The 27,645-nt window shown below is 43.2% G+C and overlaps 1 protein-coding gene across 2 annotated transcripts in view; it reads right to left on the bottom strand.

The window, feature by feature from the left end:
• The window catches only part of sh3pxd2b (SH3 and PX domains 2B), a 90,874-nt gene that overhangs the window by 45,365 nt on the left and 17,864 nt on the right, over window positions 1–27,645 (bottom strand). For both annotated transcript variants that reach the window (XM_080749704.1, XM_080749705.1), the window contains exon 3: window positions 11,197–11,272. In XM_080749704.1, coding sequence (XP_080605830.1) covers window positions 11,197–11,272 — 76 coding nt within the window. The remainder of the gene's footprint in view (window positions 1–11,196; window positions 11,273–27,645) is intronic.

The following is a 27,645-nucleotide window of genomic DNA, read 5'->3' as shown; positions in this document are numbered from 1 at the left end:
GTTCCAGGGGGTCCCCAGCAAAAGCAGTTAAGGTAGCATCACAATAATTTTCTCCATTTATATGTTGGCTATTCAAAAGTGGCAGATCTACAAGCTCATAGCACAACGCTTCGTGCCACGCTACGAGCTTGTAGATTTGCTACTTTTTAAAAATCGTGATGACTTAGTGCAAATCTTTGAATGCAAATCTTTGAATATATATTTTTTAAGCGAACATTTTTAACTCAAATCTTTTGCTTCCGGGGGTCCCTGCCACTAAACAATGTCAGATGGGGGTCCGCGGCCAAAATAAGAAAAAGTTTGAGAATCACCGCCTTAATGCGTGGCGAGAACCTCCAACAGGGGCGGTCGATGAGAGCAGGATGCCGGCCCTGGACAACATCAGTGCATTAGAATGCAGACAAGAGGCTGATATGGCAGAACCATCAATAATGTCTGTCAGACAGCGCCGAGGGGGCTTATGAGCTGTGGGAGACGCTGGGCCTTTCTCGCTTATGAATAAATGATTTCGGGAGCCCAAATTATGGCCATTATGTGTGACATCCTAAAAAAAAAACACACACACACACTTTCCCCGCCATTTCTTATCTCCAGTCGCATACAAGTGCTGGTATGTGGGGGTTCTAACTTCTGGGGCAGCCATAACAATAACAAGAAACGACTACAAGTAGGCCTCTTAAAAAAGAAAAGAAAAAAGGAGAAGGTTTTTCTTTAACTTTTATGGTTAAGCAGGAAGTTACATGTTCTACTTGGTTTGTAGCTGTTGAGGGATCTCTGGAGTTGCTTGGACGGCCATAATGTACGCTTGTGAACTCCACATGGAAGTAGAGGCTGTTGATTCCCGACCTGCGGCACGGGGCCCACTAGTGGGCTGTGATTATATTCCAACGCAAGATTTTAATGATAATATAACATTAAAACAAGTTTTCTTTGTGATAACGTACGTGCCACTGATACAAGCCAGATCACAATCAATTGATTGATCATTAAATAAACATGCTCTGAAAAGATGAAAGATGACGGATGAAAGGCTGCCATCATGCAGAGTTCTCAAATTCTGCCCTGACCCAACCCTACACCCTACCCGAACTGACCAATGTTTTCGGGCAGGGCCGATCGCAAAAGATATTGCTAATTAGTTGGGCCAGACAGAGCCTAGGGTACATACGTACATTTCAACTGCCTCTAGCGGCCTAATGGTTAAGTAAGGCAGTAGGAAATGGCAGTGGATGTCTTGGATGCAGCTCAAAGTGAAGTGGACACCTAGTTTGTCTAGTTAGCCCGAGTTATTAAAAGAAAACGGGCGACAATGGCCAAAATTCAATGGAAAATCGGCGATCAAAAATCGGCAAATGTGTCCGTTTTCAAGAGGTTTGGGCTATTATCTCTGGAACGGAAGGTCAGTTCAAAGCTTGTTGAACCCAGTGGGGCCCAGGTAGGGCCGGGCTTTCATTTTCAGGCCTGTTGAGAACTCTATCACAAATGCTTTCGTGATTTTCAAGTGGGCCCCAGTCTGGAGAAAGGTCGGGAACCAGCACCATACTGCTGTAAGAAGAAACAAAAGGCTACAAAAGACGACGTTGGTTTTCCAGAGGTTACTGTATCGCCCCCCACCGACGCAGGCTTATGGTATTTGTTAAGAGAGCCTTTAAAAAGGCCGACTGACTGAGTGAAACATGACTCTATCAATGTGGTGATCTCAATGGAGAAGTCTCTCTCTCTCTCTCTCTCCCTCTCTCTCTCTCTCCAGGCCCTCCACCTTAAACCTCGTTTATACTTCACCGTGCGACACATCCTATGCTGGAAAATAGCAGATATGCAAGCTCACAGCACGACTTGTTCGAGACACGCTGTGAGCTTGCAGACCTGCTATTTCCAACTCCATCACACGGTGAAGTATAAATAGGGCTTTAGAATCCATAGCTGCCTGAAATGGCTTCTTCTCTGCAGGCTTTGGCTGGGCTCTCTGGGCTCTTAAACCGCAGGATACACGTGTCTGCTTTGTTTGTGTAACTTAAGTGTGTTCGTGTGCGTGATTGTGCATGCTAGTTAGAGAGGGGGGAGAGAGATCTCAAATGCACTGCTGGACGGTAAGTATTTTACTCAATTACTGTACTTAAATACGCCTACAGATGACATACTTTTATCTTTACTAAAGCATTTCCAATTTTCAATGCTTTAAACTTCTATTCCATTAAATCTCAGTGGACTCTTCAGATAATAAGCCAATATTAAAAAAAGCTTGATACTTTCACTTTGGTACTTTATTGATATTTTGATGCCAATAATCTTGTTCAAATGCAACACTTTTACTTGTAACAGAGTAAACTATTGCTACATTGCAGCATTGCTATTGCGACCAAATATTCAAACTTTCAAAGTACTTCTTTCACCACACAATTGCCACACACCCACACCAGTCCAGTCTTCCTCCACAGCCTCAAACATCCTCACCACGACCACATCTATTAGCTGACTCAGGTGTGTGTGTGTGTGTGTGGGGGGGGGGGGGGGGAGCGGAAATCCCATTCATCTGCATTTCCTTCACTTGAAGCAGCTCACATTGTTTATTTTTAGTAGGACAGACGTTTCATACATGTAACTCATGCCTACTAAACCAGGCGTCATCAATATGTCCCTAAACAGTCACAGACACATGTGTACATGGCAAAGACTTGGTCTTGTCCCTGGCAAATTTGAGATGCTTTTTTTTTTACACCCCATTATAATGTTCTTATTTTGATCATAAGACCCAATTACTGAATGTCAAGTCTCCAGGTTTTCTTCAGAAAATGTATGACACTGATTTACTACGACACTGTGGCATACCAGTAAGACTCCCTAATCGGGAGATAAGACCGTCACGTCGCATACACAAACTTCAGAAGGCAATGGTAGGCAATCGGTAGGGAATATGGTAAATGGGACAGATCCATGTTGATGACATGACTTTAGAGATACTGTGTACCGCTTTGCGTGATTTTAGGGCAAAATCTGTAGGAGCAGTGTCCAAAAATGTGTTTTGCAAAAGTGGGCCTGATGGTGGCGCTAGATGGGACAGATGCATGTTGATGACATGACTGTAGAGATACTGTCAGGCAATCAGGAGGGAATATGGGAAATGAGACAGATCCATGTTGATGACATGACTGTAGAGATACTGTGTACCGCTTTGTGTACCGCAAAAATGTGTTTTGCAAAAATCGGTCTCATGGTGGCGCTAGAAGAGCGGCATGTGAGAAATGAGGGTGGAGGGTTGTGGTTTGGCAGCCAAGGAGTGTGTGTGCAAAGATTGGCATGGATAGGGGAAACAGTGGCGGAGATATGAGTAAGGGAAAAGTGTGACGTGACGGACAGACTGACAGACTGACTGACACCCGGTGGAGGTTTTGATAGAAACTGCGACCTGACGGTCGCAATTAGGAGTCCAACTGCTACTAGTGGCTAGTGGTGTACAAAACAGGTCTGTCTCAGAGTGACAGACCCGTTATGGTCATTCAGGGTGAGCTCTTTATGTGTTTCTGGTAAAATTATTGTCCACTCATCTTGTATGTCCGTGGCAAAATAGAAAAAATGACGGAAATGTCCACCCCAAACCAGCATGGCGATGACTCCTGCTACTATAACACAGTACACTTGTCAGTGTGACAGCTGCAATACGTTAACTGTATGTCCTACCTAGGATTTTAACCCTGCGCGTATAGAGCTTCAGAAGTTACTACTTGTTGTTAACCAGTACTTATCCTATGGAAGAGCACAGAGACCACCTCCAACCATTGCAAAATGTAATCATTTAGTTATTGTATTAAACGACCTCTATCATACAAAATTGGATAGCAGCTTTAATTTAATAGTGAAAGTGTACAAATCGATAAATATAAATTGAAGGTTATGCTGTGTAAATGTCAGTTCAGAAAATGATGAGAACAGATGAACGAAATGTTTCAACCCTAAATTCTAACAACGTTTTTTTCTACACAAGCGGCAAGAGGAGCATCCTGTCCAAAAGTGGAGAAATTACAAGCCAGGCAGACTCGGTGTCATTGTGAAGGTGCCTGGTGGTGACGTGTTGTTGATGACTGAATACCTAAAGTTAGACTGTTTATTCTCTCGCGTCCTCTTGTAAGACTTTGAAGAGATCAGAGACTTGAAGTCAATTCCCCCACCCCCTCCCTTTCTTCCTCTGTCTCCTGCGTTCTCGTCACTTCTCTGAAAAGAAAAGTGCTCTTGACAGTCTTCCCGAAAAGTTCTCTGGGGGTCAAGAAAGAGAGACGCACAGCGTTGACTCAACAACAACTGGCCCACTCTGTATGCACACAGCGGCGGGCAGGCAGCGGTGGCTCATGGGCAGTGGTGGAAGAGGTACACACATGTTTTATCAACACTGCAATATGGAAATGCTCCGTTACAAGTAAACGTCTGGAATTCAAAATGTACTTGAGAGTAAAATTATGAAAGTGCTTAAAGTACCAAAAGTAAAAGTATAAAACTCTTGAAAATATCCGATCTACAAGCTCACAGCGCGTCGCGATGTGATACGTTGTGAGCTTGTAGATCGGCTATTTTCAAACAGCCAAGGTATAAAATAGGGCTAAAGTGGTTTATGTATGTTTTATAATAATATTATAATTTATATCTCCAAAGTAATAGTAGTGTAGTGGAGTAAATGTACAACATTTGGATCCGAGATGTAGAGGAGTAGAATGAAATGAGTATTGGAAATTGGAAATACTCAAGTAAAGTAAAAAATACCTCAAAATTGTACTTCAGTAGAGTACTTAAGTAAATCTACTTAGTTTATTTACCCCACCACTGCTCATGGGTGCAGCAGCAGCAGCAGCAACCTGATGAAAAGGGCCTGTTCTGGTAAAAGCAAGGATAAACAACACACACCACTGCCTTGGGAGCCCAGGCACTGAGCAGGGTGGGGTGGGGTGGGGGGTCCTGAGAGGAGAGAGGGGGCTGCGAATAAAAGGCCTTTCTTTCCGCTACCTCTTAAGTCAGCTGTACTGTAAGTCTGTGTGTGTGTGTGTGTGTGTGTGTGTGTGTGTGTGTGTGTGTGTGTGTGTGTGTGTGTGTGTGTGTGTCACTGTGTGCACCAGGCTTTTAATACGATGTGCCTCCCTCCCTTTGTTACTCCAGGGATTTGGACAAGGTTTACAAAGTGCTGTCCAGTGAGGTCAGAACCACAGAGAAGAGGTGGAAAAAGTACTCAAATGTATTTACTTAAGTAAAAGTATCAAAAATTATCGCAATGTGGAAATACCATGTTACAAGTAAAAGTCCTGTATTCAAAATTTACTTGAGTAAAATAATTGGCATCAAAACGTACTTAAAGTACCAAAAGTAAAAGTACTGTTTATGCAGAAATCTTTTGAAAATAGCCAATCTACAAGCTCACAATGCGTCGCATTGTGACGCATTGTGAGATGGCCGAAATGTATACAGAGCTGAAGTGGTTAATATATGTTTTGTAATAATAATCAAAATCTACAAAGTAACTAGTAACTCAAGTTACTTTACACCACCATGTGGTAATTACAGGTATGTCAACTGGACAAAGACGATTATTGCTTTAGCCAACTCTGAGGGGGAAGCGAGACCTCCAGAAAGGCTTGTGCACGATTCTTTGATCTCGCCTGACACACTTTTTTCATTTCAAGGATCCCCAGTTTCTTTACGCATTAGACCGGTTATTAGACTAAACTATACTGTAGTGTAGAACATAAAACTATACAAAAAGTTATGCAAGTTTACTATTACACCAGTCATTTGTGAGCGGCGAAAATGTTTTATTTTATACAATTCATCATTGGTTTATTTTCCAAAAATCTTTGAAAATAGCATACAATCTATTCTACAAGCTCACAAACATTTTTGCTATAAATGCAGATGTTTGCTTGAGATGATGGCCGATGTGGCCTCCATATATGGGCATTCCCATATGAAGTCCTGTTAGATATGGGCTTAATATTGACTACATCAGGGATATCCATATATGGGCATAAAAGGGATTATGTTAGTGTTGTTCCCCTGACATCACAGTGATGTCAGAGCGTGATGTCAGAGGCAAACCCATAGACCGTAAAAAAGTGTACACGTCCGGACGAACTGAGACGTGATGTGCCGTTTTACATACTAAACTGCGAGCATTGGTCGCAACCAACACTAAAACGTTTGGCCAAACCATTTAAAATATTTAAATTGACTTGAGGTACAGTATTACACAAATATCCGAATTCTATTTCACATGTAACCCCAGATAGCCAGGGGCCTTAGGGAGATAGTTTCCCGCTAATCAGTCTAAAAGCACCAAATTTTGCACAGATGTAGCCCAGGGCATGCGCTACTGATTTAGCTAGGGTGCCCGAGTTTGCGACCTTCGGGGTCGCCACAGCGGCCAAAAGAAGTTGGGCTCCCATCGACTTTCTATACAGGAGGAAAATACAGAGAAAAACTTTTTTAATTTAAATTTAAATCCTATTTAAATACCCAGAAAAAAAATGTTTTTCTGGGTATTTTCCTCCTGTATAGAAAGTCGATGGGAGCCCAACTTGATTTGGCGGCTGTGGCGACCCCGAAGGTCGCCGACTCGGGCGCCCTAACTAAATCATTAGAGCATGCCCTGGGCTACATCTGTGCAAAATGTGCCGCTTTTAGACTGATTAGTGCGAAAAAACCCAAAGGCCTCCGACTAAAGCCCTTTGCACACAGGCGCGTTTATCCGCACGGATAAAACGGACAATTTAATTTTTTTAAAAGAAAACAATGATTCTCTACGACCACATGCACATCGGATCCGAATTAGCCGTGCGACGAGTGGCTGTGGCTGTGCGTTTTTTTCTCGATCGAACCCAGCTCGATTCGTGCGTCTTGTCGGATGCGGGAAAAAACTCATCACTCCTTTTATGACTCCTTTTGGGATCCGCAGCGCCGATTCCGCACAGCATTGCACACCAAATCCAATGCGTTTTATTCATGCAGCAAACGAAAAAAAACGCAACTGTCCTGTGTGCAAAGGGCTTAAGACCCATAAGATTCCACATGAATTAATATTGCACATACTATTATTAAAGTGCATGTGCAATGTGCATTGCCAATGTGAATATATCACATCTCAGTGTCTCTCGAGAACCAGTGTTCCAGGACAACAGGTAGGTCTGTGTGCTTCTGCCCGGAGATCTGGCCTGAGAAGCAGAAGGAATGAGTGGAAGTTGGCTTGCGTCATGAATACATCAACCTCTGAAGGTCTAGGTCTCTTACAGCGCCAGGAGGAGACGTCTACAGCCAAAAGAGTACACAGTTTGGATATTTATTTACACAGTTATTTTTATAACACGGGCTGTTAAATGTTCCAGCAACCAATAACATAACTGAAGTGTTCATTTCTAAAATGCTATAAACCAGTGCCTTAAAAGTATCATTCAGTCCCTCTAGAATCTAGATTAGTATAGCTAGAGTGTGTAAAAGTGTTATCATTCATTAGAATGTGTGTTTTAGAAAAGACATTTGAACATAATCTCTGGCAATAAATGCCAAGCAGTCGTACTTAACCCATTTAGACACATTATGACGCAATATTTTATGGTTTAAATATTGAAAAATAGCAGATATACTTGTAGATCTGCTATTTTTGAACATTTGAATTTTGACCCGATTCTACAAGTGTCTTTTGAATCCTTCTAAGATTTTTGGAAAAAAAAACTATGTTCCTATGTCAGCAATCTGGCCAGCCATCGTCAAAGAAAAGGTCCTTTTCACTTAACTGGAGCTCAGTTAGTCTATTCTTGAGAGACTACTATGACAAATGATATTTATTTGGCCACGGACCCCCATTTCAAAATATCTAGTTCCAGGGACCCCCCAGAAGCAAAATTTGAGTTACAAACGTTCGCTTTGAAAATACATATATTCAAAGATTTGCACACATTTTCATGACTTTTTAAAAAATAGCAGATCTACAAGCTCGCAGCGCGCTGTGAGCTTGTATATCTGCTATTTTTCACTGGTTAAAGCAGTCAATAATTCTAGGCCTAAATGGGTTAAGGTTGCCAAGGAAAAGCCCTTGAGTGCTTTATCGAGAAACGTATCTTCCAGGACGTAGTCAAGATTGTCAAAAACTCGGCTCCAAAAGGGTCAAGTATGGTGCGTGAACGTGAAGACGATAAAGTAGACTTTGGTGAGGAAACTTGGCAGGCCGGTCCAGCAGACGTACATGGCTGTAGACACAGAGCTGTGTCAGACAGACTACTTTGCTGATGTGACAGTAACTATACAGGAGTAAAAATACAGCTTGGGGCCTTGAACAAACCCAACTCCCGACAGGAAAACCGCTTCCGCACCTTGTTGGTTTGGTGTCGGGAGTTCTCACACCAGACTTTGGCCCCGTCGTTGAAAGACGTCTGACCAGTGTCGTATACAATTGAAAAACAAACACATAAATGTATTTATTCAGGTGGTGCACTCGTTTAAATTAAGTGTCATTACCATTAGCACACGTTGCCTTGCTAGTCTAACCCAACGTAATTCATGTACGATGAGCCTCAAAATGAGTCAATTTTGAGGCTATTTGAGCTCAAACGTTTCAACTGAGGAAACCTAAGCCAAGTTCCCATACAAAGCAGACCCATGCTGCTCAACTCATGCTTCTTGAGGGAGGGAAACCGGTAATAAGGCAATACTCATGCCATATCATGTCAGAGAATTGCCTAGAGGTGTGCATCATCTAGCTGTGTGGTTCACTGTCAGACGACCACACACAGTGTCATTGACATACTATTTTCGATATCTCCGCCAGCATCATTGCATTAAACACATGTTTTTGGTACACATTCGGCTGCGTCTAGTCGCCTTCCACTCTCTCTCTAAAAAGACATGAATGATTCATTTGTTAGCCCTAGTGGGCATTGAAAGAGGAGGGAGGACTGTATCTCCGCCAAGCGGAGCATCCCAGTTGGCCTCTGCCTGCATGTGTCACCGCCCGGACTGTGAACGATCGTCTTGGCGGAATCTGCGATACTATATGGTAAGCCCAGAGGAAATGCAGAGAGCATTGAGAGAGAATGTGTTTCCTGTCACTCCCTGACAGACATGTGGGCGAGGTGGGGGTTGGGGGAGGGGGCACAGGCATCTGACAAGGGGAGAGACATGGAATGGAAGAGTTAAACGAAACCACCTGAACAAACGTCACCCAGTTCCTCCGCCGAATAGCAGCATTAAGAGTCAAAACAGCAGGAAGCAACGTAGCGCATAGCGAGCGTCGGTACTACAAAGCTTAGTGGAGAGACGGACAGACAGATGGACAAAGACGGAGCGACAAGGTGTGGGTGGGTTAACTACTTAAGTCCTGCTTTTGCTATTTCTGAGCGGTGCTCCTGGAAGGAGCAGAGCTCCAACATCTGGCTTTGTCCGGACTCTGAAGCGTGGCCTACATCTGGCCTACATCTTGGCACAAAGCGCTCAAAGTTTGTTGTACGCCCAGGGTCACACTGGCCAAGCTTTGTGTGACGCTTAATGAAATGAACTCACTGTAAATAGGGATGGGACGATATGAAAATGTCATATTACGATTAGTGTGACAAAAGAAATCGCGCTTTACGATATTATCGCGATCAAAATCCATTATCCTATGGGGCAGAACGTTTGCCAAAAAATAGCAGATCTACAAGCTCACAACGCGTCGCAAAGCGACACGTTGTGAGCTTGAAGATCGGCTATTTTTTGGCAAAGACATTTGATAGAGAGTGAAAAAAGTTATACAGCTCGGCAAATAAAAGTTGAATTGATCCCAGTGCATGACGGAGGTAGCCTAGTTCCAGACCCTGAATCGCTAGCCACACCCCTTAAAATTTTTGTTTTGGCGATTCAGGGGTCTAGAAGTGCTCTCATTGAAGAGGCCTTCCTCGTTCGAAAATCCGTACGGCGAATCAGCGTTGTGAATCAGCGTCTTGTGATCAGCGTGGGTGGGGGTTTCCCAGAACTCATGTGCGTTTCCAAGTAAACCAGCGCCGCCGCCGTACCGTACCGCGCATCGTGTCGCGGTAAAATGTGATAGTATCGATCTCGCTATGAAGGGTCCACTGTGGGACCTTCTGGGGCGAGGCGTGCTCTCTCCCCAAAACGACAAAAACAAAAACAACTCTATCTGTCTATCTATCTATCATTCTCGCCACTCACAAACTCAGTTCGCCAATACACAGACTAAACTTAAGTGAAAGCAAAGCTCTTGAACCAGTTCTCTTGTATTCGTACCACTAGCCCTGCAGTAAAGCACTGAGAAACGCCCAGACAGAGAAGTAATTTAGACCTTTTTTTTTTTAGATGGAAAAACACAATTGTGCTTGGTTTACGGAAACAGTGAGATCACGATAAGTGTGTGTATTCCAGTAGGTTATTCTGCCTGGTTCCCTGCGATGGGCAAAGCAGGCCACACACACCCTGACCAGCTCTGCTGTTTTCACAGCATACAGTATGGGTCTTCTTCAACAGGGGGTCCGGGACCCTTACTATGGTTATGGTTCTCTAGAGTTACAGGGGGGCCCCCTGCCAAATCTTTGTGTGATAGGAACTTAACTGGTTGAACTCTAGCCTTGCTATTCTACTAATATGGGGGGGAACATTCGCCAGAAAAGGGAGGAAAAGAGGTACAGGTCCATAGTAAAGGACTACAGACTCACTCCCCATTTTCCACCTCCTCTGCACCTCACCCCCTAGTATAGAATTCCTCATTCTTTTTATCACTACTTGATTTAGATAGCTAGCCATGTCATCCAGATGTATGTTGTTTTCTTGTTTACATATGCTATTTAGATAGAGGTATGCCCTGTGCCTGTCTAAAGATGCTAATTGTGTCATTTGGATTAGCATGTTGTTTAGACAGATGGTAGTTGTGATGTTTGACTTTTTATCCTCGTTACTTCATGCCACTTAATGGTTTGCGTTGCACTTAGGGTTCATGCCATTTACTCCACTTTGTAGGTCACTCTGGATAAGAGCGTCTGCTAGATGCCTCCAGTACATTGTAAATGTAATTTTAATTGTCTTGAGAGACTAAGTCAGAGGAGAGACAGAGAGATGAATAAAGAACGATAAAAATACAAGCGATAGTGTAGGAACAAAGAGGTTGTGATCAAGTGTGTGTGCGTGTGTGTGCGTGCGTGTGTGTGAAAAGGGGCATCCAGGACGTTTAACTCTTACCTGGTAGAAATGGAATAATTCTGCGTTTGGGGTCTTTCTGACCTCCCTCCACCGGGAATTTATCCAGCAACTCCATCTGAAAACACCACAATAACACGTCAACATCACACAATACACACACTACACAAATACTGTATAATAAAACCCAGACACTGAAATATATTAAAATCGCACAGATGCAGATAGAAACAGAAAAAAGAAAAAAAAAAACATTCTCTCACACACACACACACACACACACACACACACACACACACACACACACACACACACACACACACACACACACACACACACACACACTTCCCATTACACACATCTGCATGGCTGGGGCTTTGCATTTTTACAATTCAGCAGTTCCTAAGAGGAATTCTGCCAGTAAAGGAGGCCTGCCAATGATTAGGAATGTACCGAGCAGATGGTATGGCTTTTCCCATTGCCGGTACATATGCTGCGCTGCTATGGGCCCTGTTAGCAGCGACGCACCACTGACATAGTGGAACAATCCTGTCTCTCCACTTTAGAAGGGCTGAGAGCAGTGGTTACTGATCTCTCTCTCTGTCTCTCTCTGTCTCTCTTACAGCTGGTATCTCTGTCTCTCTTAACTCGTGAGTGCGTCCTGCTTTCTCTCACCATTTTTCAGATCCCCTGTCCAACTATTCATCTGTACCATCAATATTTCATATCGTCGTAGACGGGTGGAAACCTTATTATTGTTATTTCAAAAACTATTTAAAATGCCGATCTGCGAGGCGTTGTATGCTTGTAGATCAGCTATTTTCACTAGTTTTGTGGGACAGTCTTGTATGATGAAGCAGGGCTTTACTTTACGAAAGAAAAGCGTACAAATTTGAAACTTGGAGATAACAAGGTTTCTGCCCGACAGTGGCGATATATTTTGGATCTTTCTCAGACCCGCTCACACTGATCATAAAGATTATTTTCCATTGTATATCGCTCCCGTAAAGGCTCGCCTTTTATTTTTCTAGCTGATGAAGTGTGTGTGTGTGTGTGTGTGTGTGTGTGTGTGTGTGTGTGTGTGTGTGTGTGTGTGTGTGTGTGTGTGTGTGTGTGTGTGTGTGTGTGTGTGTGCGTGCGTGCGCCCCAGGCTCCAGCTGTGCACGTCCAGGGAGGCCCATGAAATGACACCTGGATGTATAGTCCGCAACCTTTCGCTTGCCAGCGGGTCTGAGCTGCGTGTATCTATTCTGCATCTAGCTTAAGGCAAGACCCACATTCAGAGTGAACATTTCTAACTCAAATCTTTGCTTCTGGGGGTCCCTGGAACATAATATTTTGAGATGGGGGTCCGCGGCCAAATACATATCATTTTTGGGGTCCTTGACATGACAAAGTTTGAGAACCACCGATATAGGACGATTCTTCTAAATCAAAGCAGTTTTCTGAAAAAAACTATGTTGCTATATCAGTGGTTCTCAAACTTTGTCAAGTCAAGGACCCCCAAAATGATATGCATTTGGCCGCGGACCCCCATCTCAAAACATTTTGTTCCAGGGACCCCCAAAAGCAAAGATTTGAGTAAAGCCCTAAGCTAGATGCAGAATATCTATTCTGCATCTAGCTTAGGGCCTCAGACCCATTGGCAAAAAAGAGCACGCATATGGACCAATGAACTCCAGAGGAGAGTGTCAGGCACGTGCACACATAGACATCAAAGGGGGCTTGAGCCCCTGCCCTAGCTTTTATCTGTCTGTAAAAACCGCCCTTTCCAGGCCATACATGCAGTTTTTACTATGATGAAAGAAATGCAAATGCCCTCTTTCCATGCCATACCTGAAGGCAGCATTCAATAGAATTGCCTTGTCCAAACTCTCCTGAACTTGAATGAAGCATCTTATGTTGAAAGAATTGCCCTCTCTGTGTTGAAATACATGCCATAGACCATATTCACACCGCGGCCATCTTGGATCACATGACTTCCTGGAGTAGCAGCCTGCATTACAAACCATTGTGAACAATGGAGAGATGTTCCCAAAATATGAGTTCTATTCAACCAATTTCTTTTTACCAAATTGACAAATAGGCAGATGACAACATCAACATCCCCAAAAGGATTAAATAGAAGGGTATATCTCCACAATATTCATGGTAGTTAGGTTGCAATTCCCACTGGGCCAGATAACAGATTAAAAAAATATTTCCATTCAAAGTGGATGGTATACAGATAAAAAAAAACTAAAAAAATCTACCACAGATATTTGTTTTATCTGTATCTACCATCCACTTTGAATGGAAAAATATCTGGAGAAAGAGATTTTTTTATCTGTTATCTGGCCCAGTGGGAATGGGCCTTTACTGTGTAAAAAGACTTGCTATCTGTGCAGTGCTTGCTCCACTTCACTATCATATTAACTATTTGTTGTTAGATTGTTTCTGATTAATATGCAAAAATCACAATACAGTAATATTAACTATATGATGGCAGAGCAAGCACTAGTCTGCATACTGTAGCAAGTCTTTGTACAGAGTAACACTGCAACCTAACTACCATGAATATTGTGGAGATATACCCTTCTATTTAATCATTTTGGGGATGTTGATGTTGTCATCTGCCTATTTGTCAATTTGGTAAAAAGAAATTGGTTGAATAGAACTCATATTTTGGGACCATCACTCCATTGTTCACAATGGTTTGTAATGCAGGCTGCTACTCCAGGAAGTCATGTGATCCAAGATGGCCGCGGTGTGAATATGGTCTATTAAGCCACGGGATGGTGTTTTTTACTGGTGTTTCAGTCCGAGTGTGGGGAAAGGGTGCGTTCGGAAATGCGCACCGGACTGCGCGGGCGTTTATCGTGGGCTTGCCCAGGCCTTACGGCCTGGGCATAAATATAACGATTGCATTCACCACGGCTTCGTAACTCGCGCGGCGCTCCGCCGGCCGCGCGGCCCTGGCCCGCTCTTCGCGGCCACTCGCGCCTGCGGCGCTCGGGGGCGAAGAGCAGGACCAAGGTCCGCTGGCCTTCGCGCCGCTTGCAATGTCGTGGACAATAAAACGAGCGCACCCTTTCATACACTCTGACTGAATCACCAGTAAAAAACACTCTCTCATTAAGCCACATCTCCAGTATTGACATGGTTATGCTTGGTTCAGTGTGGTTTCACACACCGAAAAATAGCCGACCTCCAAGCTCACAACGCGTGGCAGAGCGACGCTTTGGGAACTTGGAGGTCTGCTATTTTCAGGTGCTTCCACCAAAAGGCCCTTTTGGAAATATCAGCTCCTGCCTCTCTAACATTCTCTGCACATCCCTGGAGAGCGTAAAGCCCCTTCCTTCTCCTCAGCAGCAACACATTGCATCCATAAGCATTCTGTCACTCAGTCCAGCTGAGCATGCCATTGCACTACCCACAAACAGGTGGCTAAATAGTGCACGTGTGTGCAGATCTGCGCTTTGTCGTTAACGTTAAAGACCCGTGTGTGGAAAATAAAAACTTCCTGCCATGTGGCTTGAAAGGAATGCACACATATGGCTGTCACGATTATGACATTTTACGTATCATACATATACAAAGAAATTAGAAATTACTAACATATTTGACAATTTTAAAAAGAACATTGCTAGTGGAAATAGACGATCTAAAAGCTCACATCTACAAGCTCACACGAGATCTGCTATTTCCACTAATTTTTGAAAGTGTTTGAAACTATATTAACATTTCTCAACATGGAAACGATTATGACGATTATGCAAAACAATTGCGATTACCTCAAATAATTGAAATTTGACAATTATGTAATAATTGTGACAGCCTCATGCACACATTTCTTTACTTCTTAACTTACGGTAAGTATACACAAACACTTAGGACACCCACAGTTTGAGCCAGCGCTGGACATTAGCTAGGGTTAGAACACTTTGAACTGGGCACCGAGTGCAGCGCGAGCTTGTAGATCTGCTATTTTTGAAAAATCGTAAAAACTTGTGCAAGTCTGAATATTTTGACACGATTCTATAAATGTCTTCTAAATCCTTCTTCTATATCAGTGGTTCTCAAACCTTTTCAAGTCAAGGACCCCAAAAATTACATGTATTTGGCCATGGACTCCCATCTCAAAATATGTTGTTCCAGGGACCCCCCAGAAGCAAATATTATATTAAAAAATATATATTCAAAGATTTGCAAAATAAATGTCAAACATAGCAGATCTACAAGCTCGCAGTGTGGCACTCGGTGCCACGCTATGAGCTTGTATATCTGCAATTGTTTTAATAATTAAAGGGTTAGAAGAACACTTCGGACTGTGCCAGTGTGAGACCACAGAGTTCACTCAAAGCCAAGAGGTCCAGGTGGTCTTACTTGGACGGTAATAGACAGAGCTATGAAAATGTGAAGAGTGAACATGTAATGAAAGTAAAAACCAGTCTTTGGTTCCGTTCAATGTAAATCTGTCACGTTGGTTCCTGTCTTTGCAGGGTCAAAACAAATAAACAGTCAATCTTCCTGATAAACCAGGAATGTTTGGCATCCCCTTCAAATGTTCAAAATGTTCAGGAATGTAAGTCAAAGGCAGCTTTTATGACCAGGCATATTAAGCTAGGGCACAGAGCAACATTGACCGGGAATAAACGGCTAGGAGCAAGATGGGGTATTTTCCTAGCTCACTTTTAGTGTGTGTGTGTGTGTGTGTGCGTGCGTGCGTGCGTGCGTGCGTGCGTGCGTGCGTGCGTGCGTGCGTGCGTGCGTGCGCACGCTCTCGTGTCGACCATCAACCGTTTGAAGGAACTTTAGCTGGCTGGTAACGAGGATGTTTTCTAGTGGTGACATAGGCTAACTCATTACACGTGTGAAATATATTAGAAACACCTTTGTTATAGTATGCGCCCTGCTGAGAGCGTTATTTTCTTGTTTAATATTCCACAACTACAGTTTCCACGGTCAGCAGAATTACTGCCGCGCCATGCTGCACCCAATGAGATGTAAATAAGCTATAATAATCTCCCCGAAAATGGCCTTTGAGCAAACCTCAAAGAAACAATAACAGTTTTAAAAAAGTCTACTTGAGAATGCTGCCAAAACCAGCAAAGCAGAAAGGGCAGAGGTGTGGTATGATGTAAGGTGAGGAAGAGTGTTCTCAGTAAAGGAACAGGCCTGTTTCAAATAGTATTTTAAATTATGTTTATGTTTTATTCTTTGATATTCCTCAGGTGCCAGATGTGGGGGTTTGCCACTAGTGCCAGAACATTGAGACGTATAGGGCATAGAAGTCGTGTAATGTGTAAGCATTTTATTTTAAGCAATTCTGGAAAGGACTAGCCACTCCAACATTGTGGATATACAGTTTTAGGCTCCTAGGGAGGCAGGCGGAATTCCATAGAAACGACTCTGAAGCATGACAGACATTCAAGGAAACTGGATAAGAGTGCATGAAGGCATCTTCAGATCTGCACATCTCTTGACTTTAGCTGTAATGTGGAATTATGCTACAACCAACAGTTCTTTGCAGTCTGTAATGGTATGGCCTTGAGCACACAATGCTTTCTCCTTGACTCCTCTCTCTTTTCCCCCCATGTCTTCAGTGCTACAGTAATTTAACCATGAGAGCATGAACATGAACCTGCAATTTTCGACACTCTCAGGGGCCAATTCACAGAGGTATTGTGCAGCTGTTGTAGCCGCTAAACACGTGCACATAAGACACAACTGTCTAATTCTAAAAGCACCCGCCCAGGGGGAAATGCACCCCTAACTTCACTGCCAAGAGACTCTGCCATTTCCATGTATTTGAAAGAGGCGATATGCACACATTTGGCACAAGATTTTGCCATTTCTATGCAAATGAGCCTCATTGCAAATAAAGTCCAATTCACAGACACCAGCGCTAATAGCCACACGGCACATGCAGATAGAGTGAAGGCTATTAGCGTCTTCAGAGAGCTGGTGCTAACTGAAGCACACTTATAAGGGCTGTCATGCCAAGACGTCCCAGTGATCATGGCAGCAGTGATGGTAGCCAAGTGAAGGCCTCGACATGCCAGGCGTACTTGTGAGCGGACTCAGTGGACCAATGGTTCTCAACCTGTGGGTCGGGACCCCCAGAGGGATCCCCAAATTATTTTGGGGGGGAAGGGTCCCCAGGTGTTTAGCTAAATGTTAACATTGTTTTCCTACTCAACAGTAAGACCAACATATAGTATAAATGTATCTGCACATTTCTAAAGTGACAATTTGAGGACTTTTTAGTAACTCCGGTCAAACATTGGTCAAATTGTCAAATATTAGAGGCAGAAATTGTGAAAATATATTTTCACAATGGAATAGATTGAGTCAAACTAAATGTAATGCCAACTCCTACAATTCCAAGGGCTTGTGCAGGGTGGGGGGTCCCCAGTTCAAATATGATTATTTTGGGGGTCGCTGCCTGAAAAGGTTGAGAACCACTGCACTAAACGGGAAACTGTATCTTTTTATTTGCATTTCGTACTTTGTTATCTGTAAAGTACGTATACAGCTTTCAAGCACCAAACTGAGTGTGCGCATGATGCTATTAAAATGGTTATAATAATCAGCAGCCAGGTCTATAAACACAGGCTGATGTCACCATTTCATTTCTTCTTTTTTGGTTCCTTCCCTTTTCTAATGTAGTGACTTTGGGTACTAAAAAAAGCTATTATTATTATTATTATTATTCATTTGAGGTTCGGCATTCTATACACTGTTTTTACCCACACATTTCCAACCCAGACAGACATACACACTACGTTTTAATCTTACCAAACAAATTAATTTGATAAAAATAATAAATGATGAATCAGACTATGTGCGTGGCTATATAAAAGCACCATTTGACATTTTAAAGGTTATCAGGTGGGCGGTGGGTCAGTAGAACTGCTACTCTGTGAGTACTGACTCAATTGAAGCACTGTCGTCCATTGTGGTTCATGAGTAGTCCATACAGAATTACAGACTTAAAGTAATGTTAAAGCACACAAAGCACAGACCCTCTGCAATCCATGAATTCGCCCCTTAGATTTAAATTAGCCTAACAATCAACATTTTGCTGTGTACAATACTATCTCAGTTTATGTTTTCATTCTCAGCGCATGCTTTCAAATCCCCAGCTAGATCTGTTTGATCGTTTTATATACAGTTAATACGACCATTTCTTAGAAATGGGAATTCAACATGTGCATTTAATCAACGGCCAATATGAGGCCATATAGAAAAATCTCTAAATCAAAAAGCAGGCCATAAATGTAGTTAATATGACTTCATTGTTAATCTAAATGTACTTCTTCAACATTGTTTGAATCCATATATCTGCACTCCCATCCCACAGGACAAGTGATAAAGTATCAGTATCAGAATTGTTCTGAACAGTACATCACGATAAGCCTCCAGTAGAGAACTGACCATTACTGATAAGGGCTAAATTAGGCCAGGGGCCTCATTTATAAAATAGCGCCCTTGCACATCAGGGTCTGTCTGAAACACTGTTCCTCTCGATGAACAACCCGACCATTTCTCAACAAGCTCAACAAAGACGCAGAGAAAAAACTATCAAAACCTGCAAATCTGTGTCACTATAGATTTGAACCACTTTAACCATTATTTTATGCTTTAACTATTGAAAAATAGCAGCTGTGAGCTTGTAGATCTGATATATTTGAAATATTGTGAACATTTGAGCAAGTCTTTGGATATTTTTGACCCGATTCTATAAATGTCTTCTAAATCCTTCTTCTAAATCAGTGGTTCTCAAACTTTTTCAGTTCAATTAGGACCCCCAAAATTACATGTATTTGGCCGCGGACCCCCATCTCAAAATATTTGGTTCCAGGGACCCCCAGAAGAAGATTTGAGTTAAAAATGTTCGCTTTAAAAATATATTTTTTCAAAGATTTGCACACATTTTCACACTTTTTCAAAAAAATAGCTAAAGTATAGGATAATTCCAGGCCTAAATGGGTTAAGAAAAGCCCTGAATCATCTTTCTCACCGTCACAGCACTGGTAAAACTAAAAGCAGAGAAAGGAGAATAGGACACCTCTCCCAGTCTAGCAAGTGAAGAAAGGAGGAGATAAGGGACAAGAAACGAGGAAGGGAATCACCTTGAATCCACATGTTTGATTTAAGAGAGCTGGAACCATGACAATGATACAAGAGTATTTCATTTACATTTTTGTTCATAAAATAGATGACTGCTTTAATTCTAAACCTAGTTCCTTGAGACTGTTCAGGTTGGTGTAAGGTTGATGAACCAACGATGGATTTGGACATTTTCTGCGATATCTGGTCTTTGTTGGAACGTGGTATACGTCTCAAAAGGAGAGAACAACCGGAGACACGACCAAAGAGAGAAACACAGGAAGACCGTACTCCACGCACTGTAATTGTTCCCATGCGTCTGACCAGTGAGTGAGACACGCCTTCTTCTAAACATCTCGACTCCTAAGTCGCTTAGCGTGCTCTGTAATCACTGCCACTCAAACCAGCATAGGCATCTGGATGGAGTAAACTAGAGATGTACTGGGCCTGGATGGAGTAAAGTTGTAATGTATTTGGATGGAGTATCTAGATAGATGGAGTAAACACATAGCCTGCTGGGGGGAAAAACACCATATATCACCATATATTGTTGCTGTTTTTTTCCAGCAGGGTAGTAAAGTATGTAACCATCTAGATCAGGGTTGGGCAACTTTGATGATAGAGGGGGCCACTGTATTTCCACACTCACTCCAGGGGGCCACATTGCATATTGTTGGTGCTGTCGACAGAAACCTCTTATCTCCATATTTGAACGTAACTTATTTCGTAAATTGATGTCCCACTCCATCATTCTACTGTCACGAATAAGTAGCTACAAATTGCCAGTCTACAAGCGCTAAACGTGTCGCAATGCGGCATGTTCTTTATTTAGTTAACTTTATGAACTTTATTACAAATACGTTGGACATAAAAAGAGTACAATTTTAATATTAGCCATAAAAAACTACTAATATGGACTGAAGTAATTAAAGGAGGTCCTGTTTTGCAAGTTTGGAATTAATATAATCTATCAGTATTCCGATATTAACCTGTGGGCCGCAATTAAGTGAAGGTGGGGGCCGCATGTGGTCCCCGGGCCGCTAGATGCCCATATATGCTCTAGATGGATAAAGAAGAGGTATCTGGGTGGAGTACCGACATCTCCCTTGCTTCAAGCTGACAATTACATCATGTACACAACATGAAATGTGCGTGCTTTGTAACAGGCGGGATCAGATGTCAGTCTGGGCGGAGCAGTAGCAGCCCTAGCTTCACATGAACCTCACCTCCCTCGCCTATAGATTTAGATTAGCAGACCATCTCTCCAGTATGGTTAGCAAGGACACACTGCTGGGTGCTATTCAGCTGGAAGTGAACGCAAGCTCGCTGCCTTAGGATGTGACAGCAGATTAATATAGATATTTGGCCAGCGCAGACACACGCGGAGACCACATGTTTGTCTATTTAGTGTGGAACTCTTGTGATTAATCTTTTGGTTCCCTATGTTCCAACGTCTTGAAATGAAAGAGGCTTTAGCTTGCCAAAGTGTCACTGTTTTGTCAACCGAGTATACTTAAATCAGCAGATATCCTGGGAGAGAGTGTCATGAAAAAATTGCATTGTGATAACATACAGTATACTGTACGTAAGCGTCATACTATTAGTATTAATGTGGTAGTACACGATGAAATAAGTATTTTGTCAAGTGCACCCAGATGATTAAAGAGATAATAATATTAATCATTTAGCGAAGCAGCCTCCAGAGACACGGCTGTCAATCAATGTGTAGCCCCTGGCAGTGGTTTTTACTCAAGTAAAAGTGTCAATGCTGCTATATAGAAATACTCTGTCACAAGTAAAAGTATGGAATTCAAAATGTACTTGAGTAAAAGTACAAAAGTATTGGTATCAAAATGTACTTTAAGTTCCAAACGCAAAAGTACACATTATGCAGAATGTCACATCTTACAATAAATGCGAGAAGTCTCTGCGTGCGTGTGTGCGTGCGTGCGTGCGTGTCTGCGTGTATGTAATCCGCGTATCTCGAGAACCGTTCGTCCCACCGACTTCAGATTCTGCACGTGCGTTCCACGCCGCAGCGCGGAGTGCAGTGCCAGGCCTCGACCGACCTGATGTGTGGTTTTCCGAAACCGCCGCAAAACGTTCAGAATCTCCTTATGCGGAGCTGATTGTTGACATTAGGCTGTTCCGGAGGAAATCGGCGCAATCGCTGACTCATTGTGACATCAGGCTCTGATATCATGTACGCCACATGAGTCAACAAAAAATGCCATGGTTACGTATTGAATGTCATCAGTATGACGTGTTCGGATGTATGTATGTAATCCGTGTATCTCGAGAATACGAGATACGTCCCACCGGCTTCAAATTCGGCACGCGCGTTCCCCATCTCACTCACAGCTCACAAGAAACAATCAATAGACCTCGATGACCAGATTCGATTTCACAGATACAGACATCAACTTATTGAATTTCTTAGACTGTGCATTCCTTTGTCTCCACACACTCCCCTGGGTGGCGTTCACAAAGCCGAAGGGAAGCGGTTGATCTGAATCACATTCCATTGTACATAATGTTGCGCTGGACACATCATCAGAGAGGGCGACGACGGGCAAACCATGCTTCCGTAGCGGTGAAGCACCTGGTGTACTGCTTCGGGGGCCGGTCCGACAGGACCAGCAAGTATCAGATGAAAATCTGCGTCTTCAACACGGTGTCTTTGTGCTGGACGGATTTACCTCCAGTGACAACTGGAAACGGACGTCCCCCTGAGGTTCCCTCCCTGATTCGGGGATACACGGCTGTGCTTGTAGAAGATGTCATCTACCTCTGGGGAGGATACCGAGGACACCAGAGTTACAGAGTAAACAGGCTTTATGCATTTGATGTCTACACCCACGGATGGTTGAAGCGTGAGGTTTCTGGGACAGTTCCAGAGGGGAGGCACAGCCACTCTGCCTGTGCCTTGGGGAAGGTCATGTATATCATTGGAGGATACACCGAGGCTAAGGCTGGACTCTCTAATGACATGTACAAGTTGGACACAAGCACAATGGTTTGGTCTTTAATTGTCACCGGAGGAACTCAACCAACTCCATACTCCATGAATCACTCTGCCACCATCATCGGTACAAAGATGTTTGTTACGGCAATGACAGACTATGAGAACTACAATTGGTACTACTCAGTCAGAAGTTACAGGCTTGTGTTTGACACACAGACCAACTGCTGGCTGAGCACACCTCCTGTACAACCTCTTGCCAAAGGATTTCATTCAGCCTTTGCCTACAATGGAGAGCTGTACATATTTGGTGGTTGCAAGGATGACCAGACCTTAAATTATCTGTGGAAATCGGACTGTAATTGTACTGTATTAAGACGGCTAGGCCCATCTCCACTCCATCTACGTGTGGGCCCTTGGTCTCCACTGCATCAAGGTGTGTGCTGTTGTGTGGTGGGCGATCGTATTATTCTCTTTGGAAGATACAACGCGGGTCCAGTGACCTGTACATCTTAGACTTGAGTCCTAGTCTGAAGACGTTATGTAAACTAGCAGTTATTCAGTACGGTCTGAAGCAGTCAGAACTTCCACACAACATCAGGTGGGAGCTGGCAGCCATGTCAACCAACAACAAAAGGAAGAGAGAAAACTAATGGGCGCTCAGGTGGGGGAAATCTTGCTCTTTCGATGGGTCATTCTTTCGACTATGAGTGTCGGCAGGTTAGCTACTTAGCCCGTGTCACGGTTACTGAGGTTTGGGTTAGGTTTAGGTTTAGGCATAGATTCACCCATGTCGAAAGAATGGATCTTCTAACAGATGCTATGTCGCAATATCGACACAGTCCCGCTCAGGTGGCGCAGTGGTAAAGTCCCTTAGCCTGACGGGGCCTGACATCATACTGCATTCACCCACTCATTCCTTCCCCAGTATAATGTCTGGCCTTCGGCCTATTGGCAGCTTGAAAAGTGGGCGGTAGTACTTGCCTTGACAGACAGACTCCTCTAACCAATCAGCGTAGAAAAACATCTCTCAGCCAGTCGGAAGAACGGCAAACAAACACGTCTTTTCGGCCGATGAACTCCGCTAGCGCATCCCCCGTGTTATTTTACTTTTTAATTGTTGTAATTGATTCCAACTCTGAAATAACTGCACTTATTGCTTGTTTTATCGTTAGAACGCTAACTGTTACATTGTTGCATCGCTAAGGCAGCCATTGTTGTTTTGAAAATGCTGCAGCATGCATCTATGTCACCGTCTACACATGGAACAATCAGGGAAAGCTTTTCACTTGTTGTCAGGAAGACTACGTTTGTTGTGCGGACAGCAGTCACTGATTGATTATCAGAAAATAATCAGTATACTCGCCGCCTATACCCGGAAGGCCAGACGTTATACTGGGGAAGGAATGAGTGAGTGAACGTAGTATGACGTCAGGCCCCGCCAGGCTAAAAGTCCCTGCCCACCACCACGGAGGCTGTGGGTTCAAATCCACCGTGGTGCAACTGGCCTTGTCGGGCGTCCATGCGAACACAATTGGCCCGTGTTCGGGGGAGGGAAGCCGGGCTGGGAGGGTGATAATAGTCACTACGGGCTGGGGGCGGCACCCGTCAGCAGGGAGTGTTGGGCGGGAGGCGTAGAACGAAGGCTCTACATCCTCCCGGTGGGGGCTCCTCACTGGCAGGTGAGTCAGTAGGATACAACAGCAGAGACAACACAGAAATGTGTGTGGGGAGGATTTATTACTAAATTGGAAAGAAAAACGGGGTAATTTTTTTTTTGAAAGAGAGAACTGATATAAAGAACAACAACCAGGAGGGCTTATTTACAAGTGGTGAAATGTTGGCGTTAAGCTGGGGAGTTCATGAAATTTCATGAAAACAGTGATATGTTTTTTTTGGCATGGTCCATGGTACTGTATATGTTCGTAAGGTTTTCAAAAGAGCGTGTAGATCGGATGTTTTCAATAGGCTACTTCTTAAAGCGATGCAGAGAATACCTCCGCCCAGGGCACCCTCCTTTCACGAAAATATTCCAATGGTTGGTTGATAATCGTCCTCATGTTTCGTTCGCAAATGTCTCTTAAGTTGGAAGGGTTTCAAGCTCTTGTTTCAAAAAATTAAAAAAGATTTTTGAATCTTTTGATAATAGCAGATCTACAAGCTCACTGTGAGCTTGTACTGTAGATATTACAGCTATGTTCAAATGGCCGAAATGTATACAGAGCTGTAGTGGTTAATGTAATTTTTGTAATAATAATCCAAATCTATAAAGTACATATAGATATATATAAAGTTCAAATAATTGTAGCGGAGTGACAGTACAATATTTGCCTCTGATATATAGAGGAGTAGAAGTAAAAGTATCGGAAATACTCGTCTCGAGTAAAGTACAAATACCTCAAAATGGTACTAAAGCACAGTAGGCCTACTTAAGTAAATGTACTTAGTTACTTTACAACACTGTCCCCAGGTGTGAGGTCTGTGTGGTGGCAGAACACAACGGGGTCACAGGAAGTGGAAGAGAACCAGCCATTGTTGCTTGAGTCACAATATGAGCTCAGTCCATTACTACTCCCAAAAGAACACATCACATATACAGTAATAGTGTTAGCCCTTAAAATGCTGTCATTTCGCTTTGACAAATTCTTACGGGGTCAAAGACTAATGTCATTTTCCGGGAGGCTATTATTTGTCTAGCCCATATCCTCTGTGATCACATCAACCAGACATCCACAAAAGCATCGTAAAAAAAAAAAAAAGACGTTCCGAGGGGCACCGGTCTTCTTATGAATGAAAGCGTGCGATGCCCGGGCACAATGGCAGCTCTCTTTGCAATCCCAACAGTGGTCTGAATGGATGTCTGCTTCTGACACGCAGATCTACTGTCCATTCTGATAGAGCTCCACATTTAATACACAGTGTATTGCTGCAACTATAGCGATTACTTTCTTAGCAATTGTTCAAATGTAGTGCCCCCCAAAATAGGGACTGCTTACTAATCGATTAAATTGGTTAGCTCATTGGTAAGTAGTTGGTAGACTACATATCCGGCTTTGTCGAGCATCTCTACGCGAACATTGTTGAGGCGTATTTGAGGGAGGGAAGCTGGGCAGGGAGGATGATATTGATCATTACTCGTCCTACGGGCTGGGAGGCACCTGTCAGTAGGATGCAACAGCAGTGACAACACAGAAATGTGTGTCGGGAGGAATACATTCGGGAAAAAAAGGGTGTAAAAATTATTGGCTACTAAAACAAGAAAAAATTTAATAAAATAACCGTATATTACACGGACCCTCCCGTCGTCGGTGCTAGGTTGAGCCCGGCTATATCTGAATGTTCTTGGAGCACTAGAGCCCTCGGGACGCATTCGATAGGCTTCACTGGGAGTGGCTGGCATATTCTTTCTGTCGAGCATTTTCTTTCTGTTCAATGTCCACTCTTAGTTAGATGTGCCAGCAAGCCTTCGATCTATCTGACTTCTTCAACGATCCTTTCCATGGCGTTAGGTTAATAATCCCAATTCTTGACACCAATGTGGCGAACAGCAACCAAATAATGGACGGGTGCAAATTCTGCAAAAATAAATAAAAGCCTGTTGCAAATAGCCGCCTGGTTCGTTTAAACTCACATGGTCTAAATCGATTTTGCGTATTAAAACGCCCAGGCTACTATTTGGAAATGTGTGCGTAACTGTTGCACCCCTAATACATTGTGTGGACAATTCCACTGTATGACAACTTTAAAGATGCACACACATAAGTGCAGTCCTGCAGAAATGCACTAGTATGATGATCAGCGTGAAAGCTCTGTCATCAGTTTTTCCCCCGGTGGCGATAACTGCATTAAAAGCGAGGATCATGAACATTTGCCAGAGGCACGGGGCCAGCGGTGCTAAATCTGAGTCGGGTTCTAGCTAGCATGACTTTTTCTTTTTTTGACTGGTGGTCTCACATTCATTGACCATGATGACAGGACCCAGTGGGTTTCCAAACACTCTCATGTTGCTGGGAGATGAGCCAACATCCAACACGCCCGGTCAGCTGTCGCCGGTTAATTATTTTGTGGTTAGCATCATGCTAACGCACTAAGCTAGCCTAGCATCATACCAGGTTTGTGTAATGTAACATTGTGTAGACCAGGGGTGTCGAACTCATCTTGGGGTGAGGGCCGCATTGGATGAAAGGCGACTTGATGAGGGCCGAACCAGTCGCGGATCGGATGGCATGCACACTCGCTCACATGTTCGCTCTGTTTTTCTTCCTGTCGTCTCAGCCACTGCTGTAGCTAGCAGTATATATCATTTTACAAATTGTGTTCATTATTAAGTAAAATAGCTACTTTCATTATTGGTATTACAGTTGCAGTTAGGTACGAGAGATGCTATTTGTTTAAAGGAGTAGTTCATCCCCAAAATGACTTTTTTTTTCTTTGATTACTCACGCCATGGAGAATTGAGTTCAATAATATATTTTTATTTTATTTGTCGCATTACCAAAACAAAAATGTGATAATAGTACACTTCCCCCCATTGATTCCGGATGGGGACCCAAATGCATTTGGGTCCCCATCCGGAATCAATAGGCATGCATTTATTGTAATCAAATTTCTGTTTTAGGAATGAGTCTACATTGGCTCCATGGCATTTTGGGGGTGAACTACTCCTTTAAGAAGTGCCAATAAGAATAAACCATTTGATAATAGAATAATTCAATTCCTGATAGTCTCCAGTACGCTATAATTTGTAAATGGCTAAAAAAAATATTATTGATGCAGGACAATAATTATTTTTATTGTATTTTATAATAAAAAAAATAAAAGTAATGAACAATAATGGCATATTCAGAAAATATCGGAATAATAAAACTTTTACATTTTTATTATTATATTTTTTAAATAAGTTATTTTTTTTAACAACATTAATTTCCATGTCTAATATGTGTAATCTTTGAGTACAGTTCGAATATTGTAGGTATGTTCAGGTATTATTAATAGCCAGACCAACCGCGTCTGGCCGAAACGCAAGCTTGTCCCTGTTCCGGTCTGGTTCCGGTCTCCCCCAAGCCCCCTGTGATTGGCTGAACCGGACGTAGGGAGCGCTCGGTTGTAGTCACTTGGACCGCGCGAGGTGCACCAAAACCCAATTATCATTGCGTTTATCGTGCGCTTGCCCAGGCCTTACGGCCTGGGCATAAATATAACGATTGCATTCACCACGGCGCTCGGGGGCGAAGAGCAGGACCAAGGTCCGCTGGCCTTCGCGCCGCTTGCAATGTCGTGGACAATAACTGAGCGTCGTGGACAATAACTGTGACATCTAACCATAAAACGAGCGCTCCCTTCATAGACAAGCTTGCGAATAGCTTCCTCGCAGACCAACCACCCTATTCCTAGCAATGCTGTCATCTTCAAAGAGAGAGAGAGAGCTGGTCACT

Source organism: Nannobrachium achirus (genome assembly GCF_963921795.1).
Source record: "Nannobrachium achirus genome assembly, chromosome: 19".
In the NCBI taxonomy this organism is placed as follows: Eukaryota; Metazoa; Chordata; class Actinopteri; order Myctophiformes; family Myctophidae; genus Nannobrachium; species Nannobrachium achirus.
Note: the sequence above shows the minus strand (reverse complement) of the source record. Positions and strands in the feature narration are given on the sequence as shown.